General features: G+C 39.3%; 1 protein-coding gene across 7 annotated transcripts in view; it reads right to left on the bottom strand.

The window, feature by feature from the left end:
* The window catches only part of DLG2 (discs large MAGUK scaffold protein 2), a gene marked incomplete at both ends in the record, with an annotated part of 740,481 nt that overhangs the window by 74,845 nt on the left and 640,856 nt on the right, over positions 1-24,780 (bottom strand). For 5 of the 7 annotated variants that reach the window (XM_079537732.1, XM_079537733.1, XM_079537734.1 and 2 more), the window contains one exon: positions 17,341-17,455. In XM_079537732.1, coding sequence (XP_079393858.1) covers positions 17,341-17,455 — 115 coding nt within the window. Of the gene's footprint in view, positions 1-17,340; positions 17,456-24,780 lie in introns of those variants that run through there. The other 2 variants (XM_079537736.1, XM_079537737.1) reach the window with 1 other exon arrangement.

Below are 24,780 nucleotides of genomic sequence, written 5' to 3'. Positions count from 1 at the left end.
AAAACAGGAGCAAAAAAAAAGATGCAACCTGACTTTTTTTCCCAATTTGAACTACTAGGCAGATACCACTGTTTGATGCTTGATCCCTGGCACCCTGTGCTGCACGCACAAAAGGCAGTATATGTGGGTGGAAGCAGGGGATGGTGTCAGGAAAGCCAAGGCTCTGTATGAGTTGAGGCTTGCCAGAGGCACCAAGGTCAACAAGAACTTCTGCACTTGTATTGCCGGTAAAAGGTGGGACAAAGGAAACTGCTGAATTGATTTAGTGTCAGCAGACACAGATGGGGCTGAGTGGCTCAGTGATTTCCCTGTTTCAGTCTTCACCAAGAAGGTCTCACTGAATGTTGGGTTTGGAAATGGGGTTGAGGAAGAAGGGAGACCAGAAGTGGCTGATGACTGACTCAATCCATACACATCCATGAGATCTACAGGCTGTGTCCAAATGGGCTGAGAGAACTGTCCAAGGTCGTGACCAAGCCTCTGTCATCTTTGAAAGGTCACAGAGATCAGGGTATGTTGCCAGTGGCTGGAAATGGCAAATATAGCTTTCTTTGAAAAAGGCCAAAAGGTTGATTTGAAAAACTACAGCCTGGTCAGACTCCCTTTGGTGCCTGAAAAAGTTGAGGAGTGGGGCCACTCAGATCACATTTTCGAGCATGTGAAGGAAAAGAATATGACCAGGAACAGTCATTACGGATCAAGGGTAAATCATGTCTGGGCAACCCTTCTAGGATAAAATGATTGCATTTATGGATAAAAGAGAGAATTTGCATCAGTCATATGCCCTGAACTTAGCAAGCCTTTTAGTTCTCATTTCCCAAAATACTGGGAAACATTAGTCTTGATGGGTGGACAACTAGACAGGTAAACAATTGGCTGGATATCAGCCTCAGAGAATTGGGCTTAGTGAGCTGTACTCCACCTCAAGGACAGCATGAAGTGGGATACCACAGAGGTCTGTCTTGATGGCTGTGCAATAACACATTACCAATGACCTATGAGGATATGAGATGTGCACTCTTGTCAAGTGAGATGATGGCACTGTGTTGGGTGCAGCTGATACACTTGAGAACAGGGTGGCCAGGGAGAATGACATAGGTAGGCTAGAAGAAAGGTTCAGCAGGCATCCAATGAATTTCAAGAACAAGTAAAAAAATTCTGCAGCTCATACTAATCCCCTCAATTGTATGGGTTGAGAATAGACAATACTGGGAGAAGATATGTAGGTCCGAGGGGTCCTGGCAGATGGCATGTTAAGCATAATACTGCCATGTGCCCTTGCAGCAAAATTGGAAGAGGGTTAATGCTTGTGCCTGGTCTAACTGAAGTGCCCCTGGGCCTCACAGGAATTGCCTGGCAGAGCAGGAAAACATGCTTCAACTTTCTAAAATTAACTGATCTAACTACATGACTGTATTAGTCAGTAGTGGTGGCTAAACAGAAGATTTCCAGGCAGGTTCAGAGGTCTATCATCCTTTTCTACATCAGGAATATAAACATGAAGGTGTGATTTCTCTTCGGGAAACTCTTTGTTCCATGTCCCTTTCGGAGGCTCATGCTCAGACAGCATTTGATCCTTGTGTAATGGTTATAGGAGCCATTTCTGGCTTGGGAGACAGACAAGGTATTTCCAAGCATATGAGGAAACAGAGAAAGGTAATACATTCTTTTAACACTATTTTTGCTTGCTCATATGAGAAGCAGTACAAATGGTGATTTTCAGCTGAAAATGCACTGAAGTCAAATTGTAAATGCTTCTACCCTCATTAAAGCAGTAAATAGGATTTTACAGACCTTCAGTAAATGTGAATAGTCCCCTTCTACTGAGCAAGATCCACATCAGAACAACCCTAGACTGGAAATAAACATCTCATTTTTTATTTTACTCATCACAATTACCAATTAATTATCTGTTATGGAAATCCGTTCAGTCAAAATATTGAGAGAAAGCTTTAGCTTTCCTAGTATGTCTGCTTTTACCAGTGAAAAACACTAAGATATCAGGAAATAAATTCTAAAATTAGTTAATCAGCTCAAACAAATTTTCAAATATTCCTGTAATTGGGGATGATTAGATTATTCTGTACACACACTGGGAAAAAATCATTCATAGAAATACAGAAAAATCTCTAAGTCCCAGACCAATATAATTATTTCAAAAGTATTTCTATTTTCACACAAGCTCTCACCAACTCTGATTAGATTAAATTACTTCTGTTGGTGCTTCATTTTTCCCAGAAATAGTCTGGATTGCTGATTTCTTAAATAATCTTTACCCCATGAAGTGTCCTGTATACTATATATTTGAGCAGAGGTGAAGCACATCATGAAAAGCATATCTTGTATTTGACTTCAAGAGGTGGTAATGTTTCTGGTATAAATATTTCTCAGAGAGGATCTTACTGACATACTTGACCTGCATGTGAGCAAGTCTACTTTCTAGTAATACTCAAAGAAGAAACATGTTTTTGCCAGCATAACATTTTGTTTTTGTCTCCTTTTTTATGGAGAGGACCAGGGGATCTCAGCACTCCTGGTCCTCTCCATAGGTGTACCCTTTTTGTATATAACAAAAATATAATTACAATAAATCCTCCCTATTTGCTAATTTCTTCTTCCTCCTCCTTCTTCTAAGTCCTTAATTTAGAAGGCCCCTAGAATAAGGTTTGAGACAGACCACATGCCAGTAATCTTTCCAGAATGGCAACTCTAAAGAGAAATAAGAGAATTTAAAACTACATAGACTTCAAATTTCATTTGTTCAGCCTCTTGTAACAGAAATGTATGAAGGACCAGGTATATGATATGCTTTCAAAGGAAAGAATATGGTGTTATGTTTTCAAAGTAGTTTATTTGAGTCAACATGGTTTCTTCCTGAATCATGTGTGTCCAGCATCATAGCTATAGGACAGAATTAAGGGAGAAACTTGATTATCCTTTTCTTAAACCTACTGCAATTTTCTTGCTTATGACACTTCATAGTCAAGGGCTAAGGACATATTAACTGGAAATTTAGGCATTAGAAACACCTTTCTGGTCCCACTGGGAAAACAGAGTGATGAGTCACATATTTCCTCCCATTTCATTGACGACTTAGATGAAGGGATTGAGTGTACCCTGAGTAAGTTTGCAGATGACACCAAGTTGGGAGGTTGTGTCGATCTGCCTGAGGGCAGGGAGGCCCTGCAGAGGGATCTAGATAAGCTGGATCGCTGGGCTGAGATTAATGGGATGAGGTTTAACAAGGCCAAGTGTTGGGTTCTGCACTTTGGCCACAACAACCCCAGGCAGCGTTACAGGCTTGGGGATGAGTGGTTGGATGATTGTGAAGAGGAAAGGGACCTGGGGGTGTTGGTTGATGCTCGGCTGAACATGAGCCGACAGTGTGCCCAGGTGGCCAAGAGGGCCAACGGCATCCTGGCCTGCATTAGAAATAGTGTGGCCAGCAGGAGCAGGGAGGTGATCATCCCCCTCTACTCAGCACTGGTGAGGCCGCACCTCGAGTACTGTGTTCAGTTTTGGGCTCCTCACTACAAGAAAGACATGAGGCCCTGGAGCGTGTTCAAAGAAGGGCAACGAAACTGGTGAGGGGTCTGGAGCACAAGTCTTACGAGGAGCGGCTGAGGGAGCTGGGATTGTTCAGTCTGGAGAAGAGGAGGCTCAGGGGAGACCTCATTGCACTCTACAACTTCCTGAAGGGAGGTTGTGGTGCAAAAGGGTCTGGCCTCTTCTCCCAGGCTGAAAGGTCCAGTAGGACCCGAGGAAATGGCAAGAAGTTATACCAGAGGAGGTTTAGGTTGGATATTAGGAGAAACTTTTTCTCTCAAAGGGTGGTCAGGCACTGGAATGGCTGCCCAGGGAGGTGGTGGAATCGCCGTCCCTGGTAGTGTTCAAGAGGCGCCTGGATGAGGAGCTACGAGAGATGGTTTAGTAGCTTGTGGCACTGATAGGAATGGGAGGGTGGTTGGACTGGATGATCTTGCAGGTCGTTTCCAACCTTGCGATTCTGTGATTCTGTGATTCTATTTCTTGGCAATAAAAAAAAAATCCATCCAAAAAAATCCAACACATCTAATTCAGAAATTTCTGATAAATTTTGACCTCAAACTTTGGCATTCTATGACTGGAAGACTCATAAATGATTTATTCAAACTCTATTTTATCTCTAATAGCTACAAGTAGGCGTCTTACAATTAATAAACAAGCCACCATAGTGCTTCAGCACCACTTCATCTCTCTCTAATAACAAAACTGTGTATTTTTAGGACTTAAATTAATGCAGAATTTGAGCTCCTCAGTTCCAGAATAATACCGCTTATCTTCTTCCACTAAGAGCTCAGAGATAATAGAAAACTCTTTGTGTCCTTTAAACAGGCAGGTCACTTCTAAATGATATCTTCTGGAGTAAAATTTTTCTTAGCATTATGATTTTTGCCTTAGTTATGACAATGTTGTATGATCCCTTGATTCACTGTACGTTAACCATTAGTTATATGATCTGCAGATGAGTTTTACTGCCGTTTGTAGGAGCCATAATTATTACTGATTCTTTAAATAGACACTTTTTGAAATAATTTTCCTATTCCATAAATTTATCTGACTGTTCTTCCCCAATATAACAAAATCCCATTTCAAATTCACATCCGCTGTAGCTCTTGAATATTATTAAACACTAAAGTGACTGGAATAACAATGAATGTGAGTCTTTAGTATAAGACACTGGGGTATGTACTGCATTTCCATAGATGGAACACTAAAAGCTCAACTTAATATTTTAATAAAATATTCTAAAAAAGCAGCATTGAAATCTGAGGATAATTTAAATGTCCTTTCTTAAAAATTTTAGAATGCATCAAACCAAACAGGGATTTTTCTTTTTGTCATCCTAATGAAAATCAAGAGCTGCTGAAATTAACCAAGGAATATTATAGCAATTACAAAGTTTAGAGAAAGGAAACTTTGATCCCTCTGCATACTGCCCACACTAAAAAGGAATTTTTTTTTTAGGGCTATGCTGTGCCTGATGGCTTTGGAATGCTAATACAGAAGAAATGGAACTACAGTACCTTAAAAAGCACCAACAGTACAGCTCTTTCACACTTGACCAAGAGGAAAACAACTTCGTGTTTTCCAGACACTAAATCCAGAAATGATCCTTGCATTCAGCTGGCTAATGTTCAAAGCATTAATCCAAATTCCCTATTATTCTTTCAGTGAGAAATACCCTGACTGCCGATTGATATTTTATTTACATCTTTTTTTTTTTTAATTTTCCTCTGGACTTCTTATAGCCAAAGCTGCTGAAATCCTCCTTTGGGGCAAAACTATCTGTCTATAGCAGGGGGTTGGAAGTACATGATTTTAAGGGTCCCTTCTAACACAAAACATTCTATGATTCTACTATAATAAGTTCTGAGGCACTTGCTGAATGAGATCAGATTTATGTGTAAGGAAAGAACAGGTAAAAACCACCCACGTCTCTGCCCCAGTATCACTGAAACTTATACATGATTGTCAGGCTTCATTTCTTCTGTGCAGGGAAGCTTACAACCTATGCTGAATGACCATGGTTACTGCACCTGCATCAGAAGGTGGTGTGGGCTGTGGGCTTCAAATGTGTGCATCACCTTGTACAGCAACTTCTAGGTCTGGCTGGATAGTAAGCTCCAGGCAGAACCTGATAGTAAGTGAGTCAGCCTGTATTCAATCATATTTTGCTTTCCTTACTGCTATGATTTCGATCCAGCTACAGTTATTCTAACAAATTATTCAAACCTAATTAGATGATTAGATTTCCAGAGACAATCATACAATTCAAGCCCAGTTCAGTTTTGCTGAAATTTCTGCTGAAGTTTAAGTGCTTTTCAAGAGGAACCCATTTGCAAACATCACTGATGAAGGAAGAATTCAAGTTTTTACTTCTGGAATGACTCTAATTTGAAACCAGAGTAAAGAGTGATGACAGCAATTGCAATTTAGCTGGGATTTAGTTCAGACAGAATGAAACCCATATGAATCAGATTTGAAGAAGTGCTGAAATTAAACAGCTCCTAATAACTCTATCAGCAGCTTAAGGAACCTATTTCTGACCACGTTAATGCCAGCGTAGATCATCCATTTTTCTGTAAAGAAGGGCAAGCGTGAGATCAGGACCAGTCACTAACAGGGCTAAATAACAAAAATAAATTGCCTTAAAATCTAGTTATTTAATAACTTGATAAATTTACAATTAAATTAACAGAAAATGGACATCATAAAAATCAGCCTGTAACAGCATTTCTGGAAGAGACATCGCACCAGAATCATTCTGAAGGTGAATGTCCTTTGCAGGGCATTTCACAGGATATTGCATTCCCAGCTCTTTGCTGTAGCAGAGCCCTCTTGTTGCAATTGCTTGCTGTGGATGTACTACCATACTAGAAGAACAAAATCACTTTCAGTTGTAATATCAGAAGAGGGAATTGCATTTTGAATCTGTGAATCATGTTAAAAACATTGCTTCATGTCCCCTGCACTTTCACTGAAAATGTTATTGATTCTCTTTAAAGTCTCTGTTAAGCTGTTTTCAAGATAAGTTCACATAGATAGCAGTTTCCTCCTTCAGAAATACATGCACTTTTTTCAAATCTCAGCTGTACTTCTCACACAAGAAGAGTTCTCTCAGTAATCTCGGTATAACGAATGCTGAAAAATTCAAATCCAACTGCCTGAGTGCAGAGGGGAACAGATGAAAGGTCTGAAATGTGTGTGATTCTGTGTCTTGAACCATCTGTGAAAGAAGCAAAATACTGCTTGATGGCCATTAGTTTGTGCTTCTTCTTCATGACTGATAGATAACCTGTGATACTTACCTGCAGAAATTGTCTTGCAGTATCTTCAATTACAACAGCTAGTGACTGCAACTGAACCTGGATTCTAAAATGTCTCAAGGACATTAAAAAAGACTGTATGGTTGCAGAGATAACACTTACAGACCTTTTTGATTCCCAGAAAAAATGGAATACTGATACTTCTTGGATATGGAAAGGACACACTTATGATCAGCACGGTAAAAACTATTCAAAACTGGCATTAAAAAAATTGATGTTAAGAAATATGAGGCCAAAAAAATCCTCCTCATTCACTCAAGTGACTGCTTCCATCTTAATATTTCACAAAGCTTTCAGATGTCTGCCCTGCTAGGATTATTCAGAACAACTAGGAGGAAGATGTGGGAGTGGAAACAGCAAAACACCACTGTCCTTCTTGTACAGCGGTAACTAATATGTGGTGCTAGCAGGTGTATTAATAATTACAGCATGCATTATCCTGGGTGAAAGAACTGCATTGTCTGCACGGTCAACTGAAAAACATCCGAAAAAAGTAGTATTTATGGAAAGTGTATGAATTCTTCATTATCTGAACTCGTATTTACTGAGGAACATCTGGCCGACTTTACCAAACAGCTCTGTCCTCTTTTACTTGCTAAATTTCTACACAAGCATGTTAGTGTCTTGATAGGCTCATCAATGGTTGCTATGCAGAAAAATAGTGTTTTGTACCTGAGAATTTTCCCAGCTAATGGTGTTATTGTGCTGTTTGTATCTGTTGCTGTTCCCATGGAAAGAAATAGATGACATTACTTTTGGATTGATGTACATATGTACATACACACATACAAATGTGGTGATTTCTGATATGCTTCTCTATTCGGTGTGCATCTAAAGCAGTATCTACTCAATGTGATGCTAGTGAGGCTTGGGAGGTCCCAGATTTTCTGCTGCAAGACCTTATTCCTTGTTTCAAGTGTAGGGTATCAAGGTGTGACCAGATGGAGCTGCTGAATTGCTCCTTGTGTTCCCCATCTCTGTTAGACAATTCCCCATGTCCTTTGCAGGCTTGCTGTAATGCTAGCACAGTTATTTCTCTCTCTGGTATCTCTACAAAAGGGATTTGAAGGCACTGATCTCTTTCTCAGCCTCATCACTTAACTTGTTTGAGACTCCTTCTCATAGATGGACTGCCCTGTGGTGAGACAGAAGTTCCTTCTCATTTGTCTTTATTGGAAGGCTCTTTAAATGAGAATTCCCACTGCTCTGTTCAGCAGTTATATTCAGTTTCAACGCTGTTGTCAGCTTTCTACCAGTGCAGCTGGTTTGGAGAGCCTCTTCTCTTTACAGCTTTTCCATTTAAGATGCCTAGGTGGAAAACCTAACAGGGCCAAGCAATCTTATCTCTTTCTCTCACATTGGCCACTGTTCTATGAGCATCTACTAGCCAGTGCTGTGCCAGTGAACATATTTAGATTTCAAACCTTTTGACTGCATTTCCAGGAGTTCCCATTTCAATGGGTTTCCTTCTCTACGTTCGTGATCTAACTGTACTTTTCCAGTTGAGAACTGCACAAAACGATGGTGCTCAATTGAAGCTGTTGACATGGAAATATTTTAAGAAAATGTTTGTCACAGTAGACTGCTTTTTCAAGTAGAACAGACAAAGCTTAACTGCATGTTTGGCTGACTCACTTTCAGCCATTTTAAATCTCAGACAGTTTATCTTCATTGTCACTTTCCCCCTCTGCACTTACAGATCACGTTCTGAGTCTCTGCTTAGAAATGAGGCTGTCTGAAGCTGTGAGTATCTTGGTTATAGAAATTTCAAACAAATTCTATTTCCAAATGTGGCCAAGTTCTTCATCATCATCTTCTAGCTTGAAAATGATTCTAGCTGATGCTTTCCTGCCAGATGAGGCTCTGAACCAGTATGCAGGCTGTCGCACTGGAGAATTGGAAAGCAGAATACATGTGCAATGAAAAGCAATTAAAGTATCTCTTAAGAAAAGAAAAAGGTGTGTTGCTTCTTTAGAACAGGCATCACATGTCAAGCAATGTACCCGTTCTGGGACTGGATTATTTTAATAACTTATGAAACAGAAAAATAAGGAAAATGGTCAGAAGTATGCACTACTTATTTCTACTGAAGCTGCTTCAGCAGGCATTAATAATTTAGCACTAAGGACACGATTTCAGATCTTAGCCAATTATTTCATATCTAACCAGTTTTAATGATAATGTAAAGATAAGATGAATTAGAAAGAAAGGCTTTGATAAGGAGCTGCTTTGTATTCCGAGCTTTAAGCAGAGCTTGTTATCTGAGATTACCATAGGCTGCAGTGCATTTATGTGAGGCTCTAGGTGCTCAGTACCATGTGCAATAGCTTTTCATCTTGAACAGAAATTCTATACTTTGCAGAGCTACAACCACAATTAAATGCAAATTAATCTGCTTTCCTCTCTTTTTGCCACAACTGAAGATTCAACCTTTGGTGACAGAGTTGCTGCTTCACATTGCAGCTGGGCAGAATGCATTGGGTGGGGGTGACATGTGGTCTTTGCAGCTCTAGTGCCCAGCATCTCTGGGATCTCATGCTGCATGCCTGGGGTTACCAGACCCCATAGTGAACTTCAAAGGAGTGAGTTGATGTGCGAGAAGAATATGAGATGCAGAACCACATCTCAGTAAGGAGTCAGTTGGACTCATTTCACACTGGATACTGAAGAGTGTCAGTATGAAGATCTGATAAACATGTAGATATGAAGTGTCAAGCCAAGGCGAGGCTGTTTTGACTGATTTGTTTACATGTTCTGTTTTCACTCTCCATTAACTGCTTCTTTTTTGTCTCTGACATGTTATTAAAAATTGCAGACTAACCTCGTTTTTCCTTAACTGCTCACAAGTATCTGTGCTGCAAAATAAAAAGAAATATAGTAATCATCAGGAAAAACTGCTGCAGTTTGTGAGGTGGCTGATTATTTCAACTGAAGATATATCTAGTGTGTTGACTATGGGCGATATTGGTGGACAGTTGGACTCGATGATTTTAGAGGTCTTTTCCAACTTTAACAACCTTTACAGCTGTGTGTCTTACTTACAGCATTTCAATTAAAGACCTTTGAAAACTTCACAGGTACAACTGAAAGTGTGAAATGCTGTAGCTCCGGTGACATCAGGGAGATCACCTCAATAAATTGAGTCCATCACTAGACATCCCCTGTTCTCAATTTTTAGTTGATTATTTAAAATGTCTTATGTAGTCTGTACTTAGCACAGCAGGATGAGAAAGATGGTTGTTTACTGCCAATAAATGATCTTCTAAAGTACATAACCAGTCTGAGGCTCTTCAGAAAACATTGCATTTGCATTACTGCATATGAGATTTGTCTCATTTTCCTGCTTATTTTACATACAATCATAAGTTACGTGAGCCAGATACTACACACAAATTTCAAAATAATATCTGTATTGGATGTATTGCCTGTTGTCTTAGGTGATCTTATCTTCCACCATATCCCTCATCCTTCTCTGTTCCTCAGTGTCTCTTCTAACTAAAAAACAGCTAAGTGAGTATTCAATTAATATTGGTTCAGATCCTGAACAGCTACCCAAGGAAAAGGTATCTTGAGCATGTAAGAGTGACCTTCCTTGCTTTGAAAAATAAAGATTTGCACCTTGATTCTGACTCTGAGCATTACTCACTGAAGCCAATGAAAATGCTCACTGCTGTTAGCAGAATCTGGAGAAGAAAGAACAGCTAAAAAGTAGTAACAACTCAGACACTCATACAAAACCAGTACATGTGAAATGAGTCACTTTCCAAACCAGTCTCAATTTTCCAGTCTGAGAAGACATTTCAAGTTCAACAGTCCATTCACAAGTGTAGGTTTTGTGTGCGTTTATCTGATCACTTCCAAATATGTCTGATAAACACCATCATAAAACCCAACTTTCTATACTGTCATTTAACACAGATTTTCTTCTTTCTTTCTATACTGTCATTTAATACAGCTCTCTGCTGTCTTCTATAATTTGGACCATTCAATTGCCTAAGAATAAGCCAAGGTAAGTGAACAAACTGCATTAAAATTTCAATTTTCCCCCTTGCTTTTCAGTAAAGAGAATTTTAAGAGTTTCTATCATTCTACTAAAGTACAGGCACAGTTCTGTAAGCTGTAGCTATTTCTCTATCAGGTTCAAACAGTAATACCTATGTGTCAAAATTCTTGTCCCCAGGAATTCAGACTAACAGTGCTGCAAAGCCTGAGAGGGATGTACAGAGAGATACCATATTTGGTCTCAATGATGCTGGCAGATTTCTTCCAACTCGGGATAATGTATGAATTCTAAACTCAACCAGCTTGAAGACCATGACCTGAAAAGGGTGTATCATCAACAACTTTCAGCAGTGCTGAAATTGCAATTCAAGTTGCAAACTAATTTAGAAGGAATTTTGAGGGATAAGAATTCACAGCAGAAACAGCTGTAGAGAATGATGTTACAGCTTCTACATTATATGCACACAGTGTGTGTGCCAGTGTGTGCCAGTGTGGGTGGGATTCAAGTTACAAAACTGTAAGTGATTGTAATATGGATGTTTACATCTCAGCTGATCACTTGAGGCTCCTTCCGCTCATCTGTGAAAAACAGACATTCTTAGAGCATGATTTGTCTGAGCAATCCACTTCTGAATTAGATGAATTGTTCTCTGAAAGTGCCAAGAGCACAGCACTGACTCTAGACAGAGACTGGGCAACTAGCTTAAATGAAGACAAGGTACATGTGAATACAGCATATATTTACCACTAACATATACCCTTACAGATATTTATATAAGCATATATAATCTCCTTGCAACATTTAGGGATGAGCATTTCATATAGCTCTCTCTGCTTCCCTTGGTAAATCTTTGCAACACCCATACTGACATTGTCATGTGTGAAGATTTCACTGCTGGGATGTCTTCAAAGCTTACATTTATCATGTGGATGTCAGACTGCTCTTATCAAAACCTGCTGTGCAGCTATCCCAGGAGAGTTCTGTCGATGGAGCCTTGATCTGATGCTCAGAGATCTATGGGGCTTCACTGTCTCCAAAAAGACAGGGAGATTGAAGGCTGTAACAGACATCACATGAAACCAGCCCTGAATGCCACAAGCAACTTTCGTAAGCTGCTTTATCCAAACTCTTCAGTTATAATTTGGCAAAGTTCCCAAGTTAGAATTTCTATGATTTGTTGACAACCAACTTCTCTCAGAGCAATAAGGCATCATGCTGATTTCTTAGAAGTTTGGGAAATGCACATAAAGGTGTCTAAGACCTAATGGAGAATTTATTGAGCTGGGAATTGGAGTAAACAACCCAAAGTGTCTCAACCTTGACTCCCTGTCAGCTGCTGCTAAGTTGCTACGGCAAATCTTCAGATTCTGTTCCTTAGGGCTCAACGATAATGAACCAGAACACATTCATTTTTAATATACAATGCTTTATTTGCACAGCACATTCCTATCAAAGCTACAGAATGCTTAGCATTAATTCAATTTAGGAGAAATTCCAGCTCCCAAAATTACAGCTGGATCTAGACCTATCCCAGCTCTGATTTCCACACCCACCTTAACACGTATTAGTACAATTTGCTTTATACTGATAGATTTGAAAGCAGTGCTGTAGCTGAGATATCTGCATTTCCATGACCTCAACCAGTCCCTTTATAGAGGGCAAACAGCCACAATCAGGTGCTTTTTTGCGATTTTGCACTGACCGTATCAAACAGATTTTAAAGAGTAAAACAGCAGTGGCAGGACAGGGGTGTTGATAAAGCTTTTGAGTCATTACTGCTGAATGATACAGCAGCTCAGCACCTGATTGTGGCTTTGGCCCATTGAAATTTTTAATTACAGCCATTATTTCAGAAGTTGTCTGGTCTGAATAAAGATTAAATGCACTCTGTCTGTTTATTCCAAGCTTATCAATCGCAAAACATAAGAAAGCAACTCTTGGAATCCCGGTGGTTGCTTGAAAGCCTTTTCTTTGTGCATCTGGCAGCAATAAGGCATGTGTTACTGAAGTATCTACTTTTACCCTCAGAAATATAGAACATGTACTTTAAGTTCAGGAGGAATCAAGTAAATCAACAGAAGAAAAACCCTTCATCACGTATAGATCTGTTTCCTCCAAAGGTAGATAATTTTACATGGAAGTTTCAGTGGCTGCTTGCATGCACCAAACTTCATAAAGGACTGCATTTCCCTAATGCTTGACTCTTCAAAGCACTGCCATTTTTCAGTCTTTGGGTTGAATAATGTAATCTGGCATTTCTTAAGAGTACCCACATGCTGGCTAAAAACATTTGGCTGTGAATCCGGATCTAGAAGAACATAGCAAAGCATGTATCTATTTTAAGACAATGAAATACACAGTCTTACAGGAGCAGATTTTAAAAACTTGAACTTAAAAGACAAAAAAAAGGGAAGGTAAGAATTTGCATCAAAAAAATTGAAAGGACCTATGTGTGTATACAGTGCAGCATTTAGTTGGTGAAAAGTTTGCTTACTTCCCTCATTAATCATGAGCTGATAGCTGAATTCCAATGAATTAGAAAGGATAAGAGTGGAATTTTTTATCCTCTCATGTCAGTTATTGAATTCAAATTAAGTTCATTCACCACTAGCAACAAATGAATTATAAATAATAGAACTTGCTGCTTCACACTCTCTGTTTCGGTGGTTTTTTTCCTCATTGGAGATATTAAGCGACAAAGAGAACGTGGGGTCCTAATTAACAGCATGTCCCACTGCTCAGTTCTCCCTTGATGTCTCTTAATACTTTGCTATTAGTGATGTGAACTCTCTGAAAACACCCCAAACAGAGACATAGTTTTTCTGATACAAAAGGAACAGACAGTACATAAAAAACTTTTCAGTAAATTCCTGGAAAATATTCTAAGAGGCAGCAGAAAGTCTGAATACAGGCTGGGATAATGAACAACAACAACAACAAAAAGACAGAAACACTGAAGTATGCACAGAAAAAAGTCCATGTCAAAAGGTGACACAATTTATCCTGAATAAATAATTCTCAATTGTTTTCCTGTGGAATCTGCATTTATATATGGCTTTTAATTTCTTTCAGCTGACTAATTCTAGCCTTACATTGAAACTATTAACACTGTGCTACACTTTCACCTCTCTTCATTTCATGTAACTACTTTTATACATCTCAGTCAAAATACTGTGCTATTACATTGGGGGTCTGGATTGCTCTCTAGACACAGATGTAGAAACCTAAGTTTCTACGGAGAGAATACTTTTGTCACAGATGTCTAGAACAGGTTAGATGAATAAGATGCAGGCAGATTCCCTCTCTGGAGATGCCGTTCTCTTTCCATCCAAAGGGAACCTCAGAGTGACTAGCTAAGATATAGATGAATACTCTGGTCATTAAGCATTAAGGGAAACAAAGCAAACACAGTGAAGACAAGGTTTGCATAGTGGACCACAAGCAAATAAAATGATGGATCAAAAAATGGCTTATTGGCATGCCATGTTTTCTGAAGAGTTTTCCAAGACAGCAGAGAGACTGAAGGAAGGTGCTTGCAGGCTGAGATGGGGGTCCTCAAAACAGAGGTGAAATCCCACAGCCCAGCAAATGTTGGGGTTGGGGGAAATCAGAGAATGCATGAGAAGTAATGAGCCCTGCATCTACTGGGAGGTCTCCTCACAGAGTGTTGGTTTTTCTCATATTCTTTTCTGTTGGCTTTTCGATGAGCAGATTATGATAGGTATTTTCAACCTACGTGGATCTTTATTTTATTTCCTTGCAATGGTATTTGCTTTGATTAAGCACTCCGGCTGAAAAATAACTTTGCTTATGTTCAGTGAAGGACAGTGAAATCACTACATACCAAAGAAAGGAAAACAGAGAGACAATCGTTAACTTGTCTTTACAACTGCAGATTTGCAACATACTGTAATTTGCCTCTAGTCCTTTTGCAGATCCTCTCCAGGATAAGCCACTGAAGTAGAAATGCCTTGAGGTATAAGAATTCTAAAGTACATTGAATCCCAGGCATTTTACAGGGTCACTGGCTGTAAAGAGTTATCCATAAAGTGCACTGAAAATTTTAATCTCAGTAAACAAGCACATTTCCCAATCCATATTTATTTTTTTCCACAGTGCTTAATGTAGACATAAGCTACCTTTTTAATTACTGTATGATTTGAAGAAGCAGTGCTTAGTTCAATGCTCCAGGCACTGCTGCACTGCACATTATAATAATATTTAAAATACAGAGTTTCCCAAGTAGATTTCTCAGAGTTGGACACAGCCATCTGTGTGGGTTTGATTGCACAAATTTACGTTAATAAACGTAACAGAGGCTTTTGAGGTTTTTTTCTTTAGAGGTTTGGGGTATTCTTTTGGAACAAGTCTGGAATAAAAAAACAAATGTTACACTTATGACTGGGGAAGTGATATTTAGATATGTGGCTAAGACCACAAAGACATCTGTAGTGAAGCCCCAAGGCATACCATCTCACTGAGAACAGACCATATCCAGAATACATAAGTTATTAGAAACCATAGAGGACCAAGGCTACTCCAGATTCTGCAGAGATTTATTAGCTTGGCTTGGTGTGGAAGCTAATAAGCCCTGATTCTCAGCAGGGTTTACCAGATCCATGCTGATAGAGGGGTAATGAGTTCTCAAGAAGCTCAAACCAGCAAATTGTTCAGGACCCTTTGTGTGTACACTTGAATTGACTTGTAGCTGCCGGTGTGGATTTCTCATGCCATTGTTCCCTACATTTTGATTTTCTGGCTTTGCTCACAGCAAAGCAAGCTTCATCTGTTTCGACATGTGCAGTGACTGTAGCTTTTCTGAAAATGCAATTTCAAGTGTTTGACCAAAACTCTACACAACTAAATCACTCATTGTCAGGTCTGGAAAATACCCAGTCAAGGTGGAATAGCTTCAGAAGTTAACTCAAAGCCAGAGAGGCCAGAACAGATCAGAGACACATCAAAGCCATGACACTTTCAACCTGATCTTGTCCAATAGTTCTCTGCTAACACTGATCCACAGCACGTCAGTTCTTGCCCTTTCTGGCAACAGTACCAATTAGAGCTCAATGTGGTTGCTGTTCACTAGAATGAGTCTATCAGTGCCAGTATTTTTTTCCATCCTTCTGTGTTACTTTATCCCTTTATGTTGAGGGCATAATGACAAAATGGAGAATTTAGCCTTAATTGGATCTCTGCAATGTTATCACCTGAATTAGCTCCCCCATGAATAATTATCACTGCCTGGAGGCTGACAAATTGCTTCCCTTTACTTCATGATTGTCAGAAATTTCAAATTATATGCTGAGCATGAGGGAAAAAAATAAAAATGAAAAACCTAAAGAAGCATATTTATTAAGATTATTAAAATATTTGGCACTGAGTTCTATAGTCTCCCAGGGTCTCCAAAGGCATGAGTGACAGCGAGAACTTTTCTAGGGCTAATTTCAGAACTCTGGTCTTTCAGCCAGAAATAATTTCCATCAACAGACTTGCTCAGTCCAAGCAAAACTGTAACTGCTACGCCTGGCCCACAGTGAGGTAATTCCTGTGTTGCTCACTGCCCCATTTAAGCTACCTATATTATCTTGTTAAGTGTCTCATCTGCATATTTGATCTTGCAAGGTAGATGGTAAATTTATTGTAATATGGAGAAGAGGAGGCTCAGGGGAGACCTTATCAGTCACTTCAATTCCCTGAAAGGAGGTTGTAATAAGCTGGGACTTGGCCTCTTCTCCTGTGCAACAAGCAATAGAATGAGAGAGAATGGCCTCAAGTTGTGCCAGGAGAGGTTCAGGTTGGAAGTAGGAAAAACTTTTCTCAGCAAGAGTGGTGAGACATTGGAACAGGCTGCCCTGGGAGGTGATGGAGTCACCATCCTTGGAGGTGTTCAAGAAACATTTAGATGTGGCACTGAGGGACGTGGTTAGTGGGCAATACTGGTGGTAGGTGGATGGTTGGACTAGATGACCTAAGAGGTCTTTTCCAACCTTAATGATTCTATGATTCTATGAGCAAGGGGACAACTGCAGACTGGCACATGCTTAGAACGGTATGTGAAAGTCTTTGCTTTGGAGTATAATTCACAGAGAACGTACATTTTATGAGAACAAAAGTTCCATGTCTGGCTAAGGCCCCATGCAGGATCGCAATGCGTCACTACACCACAAAATCCATCTTGGATATCGAAGAGCTGACAATGGCTAAGAAATCTTCATCTCATAAAACCTGATCACTATAAAAGTATAATGCTCTTTGAAAACAGCTTGAAATGATAAGATTAAGCAATACAGCATTATTCAATTTTCACATTAATGATGTTGTGTTTGTAAGACTGATGCATTTCTCAATTCAGTTCAGTTCAGCTCCTCAAACCTCCTCACTACCCAGCTGAACCCATTGCACAAAAATCAGTTGTGGACCAGAAAGCTGGTGACATGTCCCCAGGAGAAAGCTCTCCCTGCTCACCTGACATACAGTGACCTCTTCTGATTAGTCCTCAGGGAGCCAGACCCAGAACTCATGCTGTGATTCATCATCTGCTCACGCAGGTCATGGATTTTTGCCTCAAACCGAGCGTACTCTGAGGAGATAAAAAAACACAGAATAAGAATATTTTAGTTTTCTTGACCTATATAATCATTAAGGCTGCTAAATGTAAATATTAAATTAACAAGAGTAAAGCATGTCCTGAAAATTGAGGTCTAGTAGAATCTCTTCGGTAAATACACAGCTTTTTTTATTGCAGTACATGAAACTTTCAGCACTTTCCATACTGACTGTGCAGTCCCTCTTTCCTGGATTTCAATGAAGAGAATTAGGTTTAAAATGTGTTACTGAGTACGCTGCAGTCTGCAAAAGGGATGTTAAAACAGATCACTACTATATCATTTCTTCTTGCAAACAATGAGATACCTTGACAGGGTCAATGGAATGATGCACTGAAGTTATTAATTATTCAAGTACTGAGTATAAAATCTCACTAAGCTGCAGGAAGTACATCAAAGTCCAATTATCCCCCCAAAATAAGGTTTTTGAAAAAAGCTTTTATTTCTTGAAACCAACTAGTAAAGGCAATGCTCCAGCAACAAAGGGAATCACAACTCAACCCCAAACTGGGAGATCTACCCATGCGAGCTGAAGACTAACTTGAGAGGGGGTGGACAACGATTCATTTCACTGAGTCAGTGACACTTTGAAGAGTAAGATGTTGCATACTGATGCCAGCAAAGAGAAAATGATGTCCCCCACATTTCAGCATTTTATTATACTGACTGCTTCAAAAGCAGGATCTAGAATCATAGAATTATAGCTTCGTTAAGGTTGGAAGAAACCATCCAGTCCAACCATCAGCCCATCACACATTCCCATTAAACCATGTCCCTCAGTGACACATCTCCACAGTTCTTGAACACCTCCAGGGATGGTGACTCTACCAGCTCCCTGGGCAGCCTGTTCCAGTGCCTGACCACTCTTTCTGAGAATAAATTTTTCTTATTATCCAACCTGAACCTCCCATGGAGAAACTTAAAGCCATTCTCTCTCTTTCTATCACTGTCACTATCAGTTTGCTCCCTGTTTGCTGCTGTTCGAGCTACGTGAGAGTTCTGTAGGACAGCAATGCTCTCATTTTCCCCTAGCAGAAATTTCAGCATTACTTTTGTTCCACAATTTGCTGTTCACACTGGCTCCATTTCCAGAATGTCTTTAACAGCTAATTCATTTTATTTGATGCCCTTTAACTTTTTACTGGATAACCACATTTGACATTTCCAAGATCCCACATTTTGTACAGTCGCTAGCTACCATCAAAATGCCTTACCAGAGTGGTTTAATTTGGGCTTCTGTGTATTTATTTATTTATTTATTTACTTACTTACTTTAATTTTTCCTCTTGTTACCGTTAGGCTCATTTTCCACTGAGCTTCTTTTGCACTGTTTATTGAATTTTCTAAGTGACAGTGTCTACTTCGGCAATCAGCTGGGAAGCACTGCTGGGATATAGGCTCTTCAATCTTCCCACGTACCTGTGACTTCACCAATTGCAGCTGAAATTTTGCATGTCAGGAGAACAGACACTCCTACATACAGACTGTATTTCAGAATTATTCTTTAGATCGTTTCTTATTTCTTTCACCTACAGCACATCTTCAAAATTCTCGGTGATTAAAAAGCCTTGAAGGGACTAATGCTCCTACAAACCTATATAGTTTTGCAAAGTGGGATTTACTTCTGAAATATTTATCCCAGTCTAGGATTTATGTTTTCTCTATGTGAGTCATACTTGTTCTATTCTTCCGCTCTACAGTTCATTTAGTAAATAACCATCTTCCAACTAGGGATTTGTCTAAAACTGCTATTTCATTATAACAGACTTAACATTTCTTTTTGGCAAACAGAAAAGGTGAACTTAACAAGAAAGATCCTCCACTTCTGTAGCTCACACAGTATCAGTCTTCTGCATAAAGATGGAACACCATGATATCAGGGTTTTTACTAGGTCTGTTTCATGTGCTGGATACGTGAAAGAAGATAGTGAACATGAAGATGGACAGAGCTCTGAGCACCCTGACTGACCTGTACGTGTCCCTGTTCATTGCAGGGGAGCTGAACTAGATGATGATTAGAGGTCCACTCCAATTCAAATGGTTCTCTAAACAGTGGTTTTAATGGTTCGAATCAAGAGTTATTCTATATGGCACAATCCCATTTCTTTGATATTTTCTACCTGGATGAGGCCAAAGATTTGAATGATTTGCATCAGAGCAGCTGTGTAATGGCAGCTTTCTCTTACTAAACAACCATGTCCCAGGCAGACTCTGTATGTAAGGTGTCGGAGTGAGAATGAGAAGAGAGGACTGAAAATCTGACTCTAACACAACACCCAGCTACTTGCAACTCTAACATCAGCATGCGACTATGGGTTGGTCAGATTACAGCTTTTATTCTGATTTACAAGGGCACTTGGAGCTTAACTTGGAATTTAATCACACAGTGGCTTGGGTTGGAAGGAACCTCAAAGATTATCCAGTTCTAACCCTGCGCTGAGGCCAGGGAAACTAACTGCTAGATGAGTCATCATCGATAGATTTCAACTGATTACAAACTTATTCTAAATAATGTTCTGTTTCCAGAAGACATTTTGAAACCACAGCACATATTAGAATTTGTCTAATAAGTGTGTGGTGGGAGTTCAGAATTCAAATGACTACTCCCTGCTTCATTTTAAGAAATGCTAAAATAAGAACGATCATTTCTTTTCCTTTGTGTTCTTGGGTTTTTTTCCCCCCCCTTTGGCTTGAAATACATGATAATTGGAAAATAACCAATTTTATTGCTCCGTATTTTCCCACATTACCACCTTCATGTTATACACTAAAAAAAGCCATCCTGAAATATACTCCTGCCCTTTTCTCCTGACAAAAATCTGGACCACAAAATAGAAAGACAGTCAATGCAGGTAGTATTTAACCCAGCTCAGATCAGCTTCTTTAATCTCAGTCCTCATTCTTCTCTTACTGATGCCTACATACTACAGTGACTGCTGCATTTGAAATGTGCACAGGGAATGAAAGAATGATGCTCCATTTCTGCTATCAGAACTGCCATGTTAGTCCTCCCCACTGGGAAAGGGCCCTTTTTTCTTTGCACTTCTTCATATATGGGGTCATTCCAGAGGACCTGTTTCCTAATAGCTTTGCATTTGCTAGACGTGAGCAGTGGCAGTAAAAAAATGTTTCATGCTTCCTTCAGATTCACCTCTGAATCTAAATAACACACTTGAAAGGTTCCCGTGCAATTAAAAGGGCATTAAAGTTGTGACATACTGACAAGAAAGGCAGTTAAGGCTGATTCACTAATTTTATGCCCTTTCAAGAAAGGCAGAAGTATTGCTGCTGGAGTGTATCTTAGTAGAATTTGCCAAATTTTTACATACCAGAATATATCTGCAGAGGTCCAACAAATTGCCTGAATCATTAATGATCTAACAAACTAATTCTGGTAGCTTATGAAAGTGATAAAATCACATAGTAGGTGAAAGGACAAATAAATGACCAAATGGAAATCTGTGTAATTGCTGAGGTCACACAGGCTTGGGTCAGTGTTTGGAAGGCTGTGTGCAGGAAAAGGACCTGGGGGTGTTAGCTGACATCAGGCTGAACATGAGCCAGCAGAGTGCCCAGGTGGCCAAGAAGGTCGATGGCATCCTGGTTTATATCAAAAATAATGCATCCAGCAGGAGCAGGGAGGAGATCATCCCCAGAATTCAGCCCCGGAGAGGCTGCACATCCAGTATGGTGTTCAGTTTTGGGCCACTCACTAGAAGAAAAACATCAAGGCCCTGGAGTGTGTCCAGGGAAGGGTAACGAAACTGTGAGAGATCTGGAGCACAAGTCTTATATGGAGTGGCTGAAGGAATTGGGATTATTTAAGTTTGGAGAAGAGGAGGCTCAGGGGAGACCTTATCGTTCTCTACAGCTCCATGATAAGAGGTTATAGTGAGGTAGGTGTTGGCCTCTTCTCCCACGTAACAGGGAGGATGATAGGATGAGAGGAAATGGCCTCAAGCTCTGTCAGGAAAGATTCACTTTGGATAGTATGAAAAGCTTTTCTCAGAAAGAGTGGTGAAGCATTGGCACAGGCTGCCCAGGGAAGTGGGGGAGTCAATGTCCTGGAAGTGTTCAAGAAATGCATAGATCTGGCACTGACAGACATGGTTTAGAGTGGTCACAGGTATGGGTTGATAGTTGGAATAGAAGAAGTGGTCTTTCCAACCATAATGAGTCTATGATTATATGAAAAATGGTCTAAAAGACTATTTATTATACCTGAGGATATAAAAAAGCACTCAGAAGTCTCGGGTGCATTTGAGAGATTGGAAATGAACACAAAAGACTAAACACGAAGAGATTTTTAGAAGATTGTAGTGGAAAACAAAATATTTCTAAATTTAGAAATAGCAATGAGATTTTATATTAGATGGCTTGATGAGAATTTCTGATCATAAAATAAAAAATAACTGAGATAAAAGAATTGAGATGCAGCAGGTCTTTTACATGAAAAAGTTCTGAGTTTCTTGAAGCTACAATACTATTATTTTTCACTTTTAAGTTTGTAGTACAATTGTAGCATTGACTAAGTTTCGAGAATATTAAAACAAAAAACCTGATCTTACAAATAAAGTTAAGCAACTGAAGTGCTGACAGTCTACAACAGTGAAAACAGTAGTACAGCATCACAGTTCAAGTCCTTATTAGTTTGAACATTTAGTGTTGACATTTTTAGAGAGAAAATCAATCTGTCAGCAGGTATTAAAATTTGCTTTCCCTGTGTAATTCAGGGTCATCACTGTTTGCTCCTAGATGATAACAGGTTTCCTAATTGCTGCATCTCTAACCCACATCAGCAAATGATGAAGCACTGATTGTTAATAACACAAGTTGGAGGTTGGAAAAAGCACTGTCTACCTCTTGGGCTCCACTGGAATGTGGAAGGAATATAGAAATCAAACGACTGAATTTTAACAGTCAACAGTACAATGACAACAACAACAACATCAACAAAACCCAAAATAAACTAAAAAGGAATTAGTTAAGAGACAGAATTTTATTGTCTCCAAAAGGGTATGTCAAATACCTCTAGACTCTATAACAAAGGGATGGCTACCAGACCAGCTTCTCCATCACTATCAATTTGGCATCATTTCAGTGGATCCAGGCCAGTTTAAACCTTCTGTGATGTTTTTAAAATTCTGTTTTGTGGAAATACAAATTGTATGCCACTATGGTGAGTCATGAACTTATTGCCTTGGACATCTGCGATAGCAACAAGAATTATACTATTATTATGATAACATTATTTATGCTATTTATGCAGATCTTTTTTTTTTTTTTTCTCCCTCTGTCTTATCTTAGCAGATAGCTTGGCTTAGTGGTTTAAGATTTAATGTAATAGAAAAATACATTTGTTTCCCACTTCTTCCCTTTGCCTGTAATGCTGTCCAGTCACCATCTTGCCTTATACACAGAAGCTAGAGAAAGGTTTTTTAAAAAATTTTTTACAATAAGAGCAGTGAGGTGTTGGAACAGATTGCCCAGAGAGGTGGTGAGAGCCCCATCCCCAGAGACACTCAAGGTCAGGCTGGATGGGGTTCTGAGCACCTGATGGAGCTGTAGGTGTCCCTGTTTGTTGCAGGGGAGTTGGACTGGATGGCCTTTAAGGGTCCCTTCCAATTCAAATGATTCTATGATTCTCAATTTGATAATTGCTTTCCACTGATTTATAATGTGAACCTGAGTGATCTACAAAGACTAAGCCTTATATGACAGTACATAATGCAGCAATTTGCATGTTCAGTTGATGTAGTACCTCTGGCTATGCCTATCAGGGTCCTAGCATGGAGCCTCTGATCAAGACACATAAAATCAAAAGAGAAGGAGTGGGCAAAAGGCATGAACTGCTGTGACTCTTTTGTTTAATATTTATCATGAATCAGTTTTTGCTAAAAGTACTCTGACTACTGTTTTCAGATGTCTACAAGTTCAATTCAATAGTTTTTGTAGCCTGATATAGCAAGCATTTACATAGCAAGCTAATGATGGTGAAAAATCTTTGTGGTCTGTAGTAATTTCTTAAAGGACAAACAAAGAAACATTCAATGGTTAGACACAATTCACTGTACCTTTGCTTCCTATATGTATCATATACATTATGTCCCATGTTGGTCACTGCCAGGGATGTGATTATGGACCAATGGGATTTGGATCTCACATCGTACCATAAGTGCTATGCTTTTAATGTGTCCCAAAGAACAGTTAGACATAACATTAGCTATTTCATCATTTGACAGGAAAAAAATGCATACAGAATTTAACACCATTGGTAGACACTGCAATACTGTACATTATTTACTGGAGAAAGTATTGCTTGAATAGACTTACTCCATTCACTATGCACCGAGCAATAGAACATGTTAGGCTCCTATTTCTTATCAGTCATACAGCTCCCTTGAGCTCACTCAGAGGAAATGAAAAACACAGATTTCAATACTGAGGAAAGGAAAGATACATTTACATTTTATTAGTTTTTATGACTTTGAATATATCACCTTGTTTTTGTTGGAATACTTTCTACACACCTTCTCAGGAACCTTTCAGCAATAAACGACAAAGGCATACTTACTGACTTTACTCATTGCTTTGGCCTTTAAAACTTCAGCACAATAGGACAAATAACGTCTTTATGTATATATATATTTATATATTAGATTGTTGTCTTCTTAATCTACAGGTATTTACATTTGAGCATGCTTTCTAATTAAAATTTTGTTATGTAGCTGGCCTGGTTGCCTAAATATCACTGCTATCTTTATTTTCATTTACTTTATCACTGAGGATAATGCTGCTTCCATCCGTTGCACCATTAGATACAGCCCTTATATTGTGTTAGTTGTGAATATAAATACACCTGAAACGATATCTTCCTCCCACGTTACATTAAGGAGACTAATACTGTGTTCTATTCATAGTCAGAGGGAATATAATTCCAATCCAAATTAGTCTCTGGAAGCTTTCATTTCAGTATCTTTGTTCTGCATAATGAAAGAGACATACTAAAATAAATCAAGCTATTATTGAGTGACAAGGACATTGTATCCCAAAGAAGTGCTAATCTACCTGTTCTCTTAAGCTATCCTTGGCTTCTGAAGTGTCAACTTGCATTCCCTCAGCTGGGAATTTCTTGTAGCTTCTCCCAGCTATTGAGGGAAACTGCTCACCACTCAACAGCTTTAACAAACAGCCTTGCCTTCCCTCTTGAGACCCTGGAAAACTTTTCCCCGCACAGAGCTTTACTGTATTCTCAAAAACTTGTCTCCCCTAAAAGAGAGGAGATTTAGATTGCATACAG

The sequence above is a fragment of the Tetrao urogallus genome, assembly GCF_951394365.1.
Source record: "Tetrao urogallus genome assembly, chromosome: 1".
Lineage (NCBI taxonomy): Eukaryota > Metazoa > Chordata > Aves > Galliformes > Phasianidae > Tetrao > Tetrao urogallus.
The sequence above is the reverse complement of the archived record's forward strand: the minus strand, read 5'-3'. Positions and strand labels throughout refer to the sequence as shown.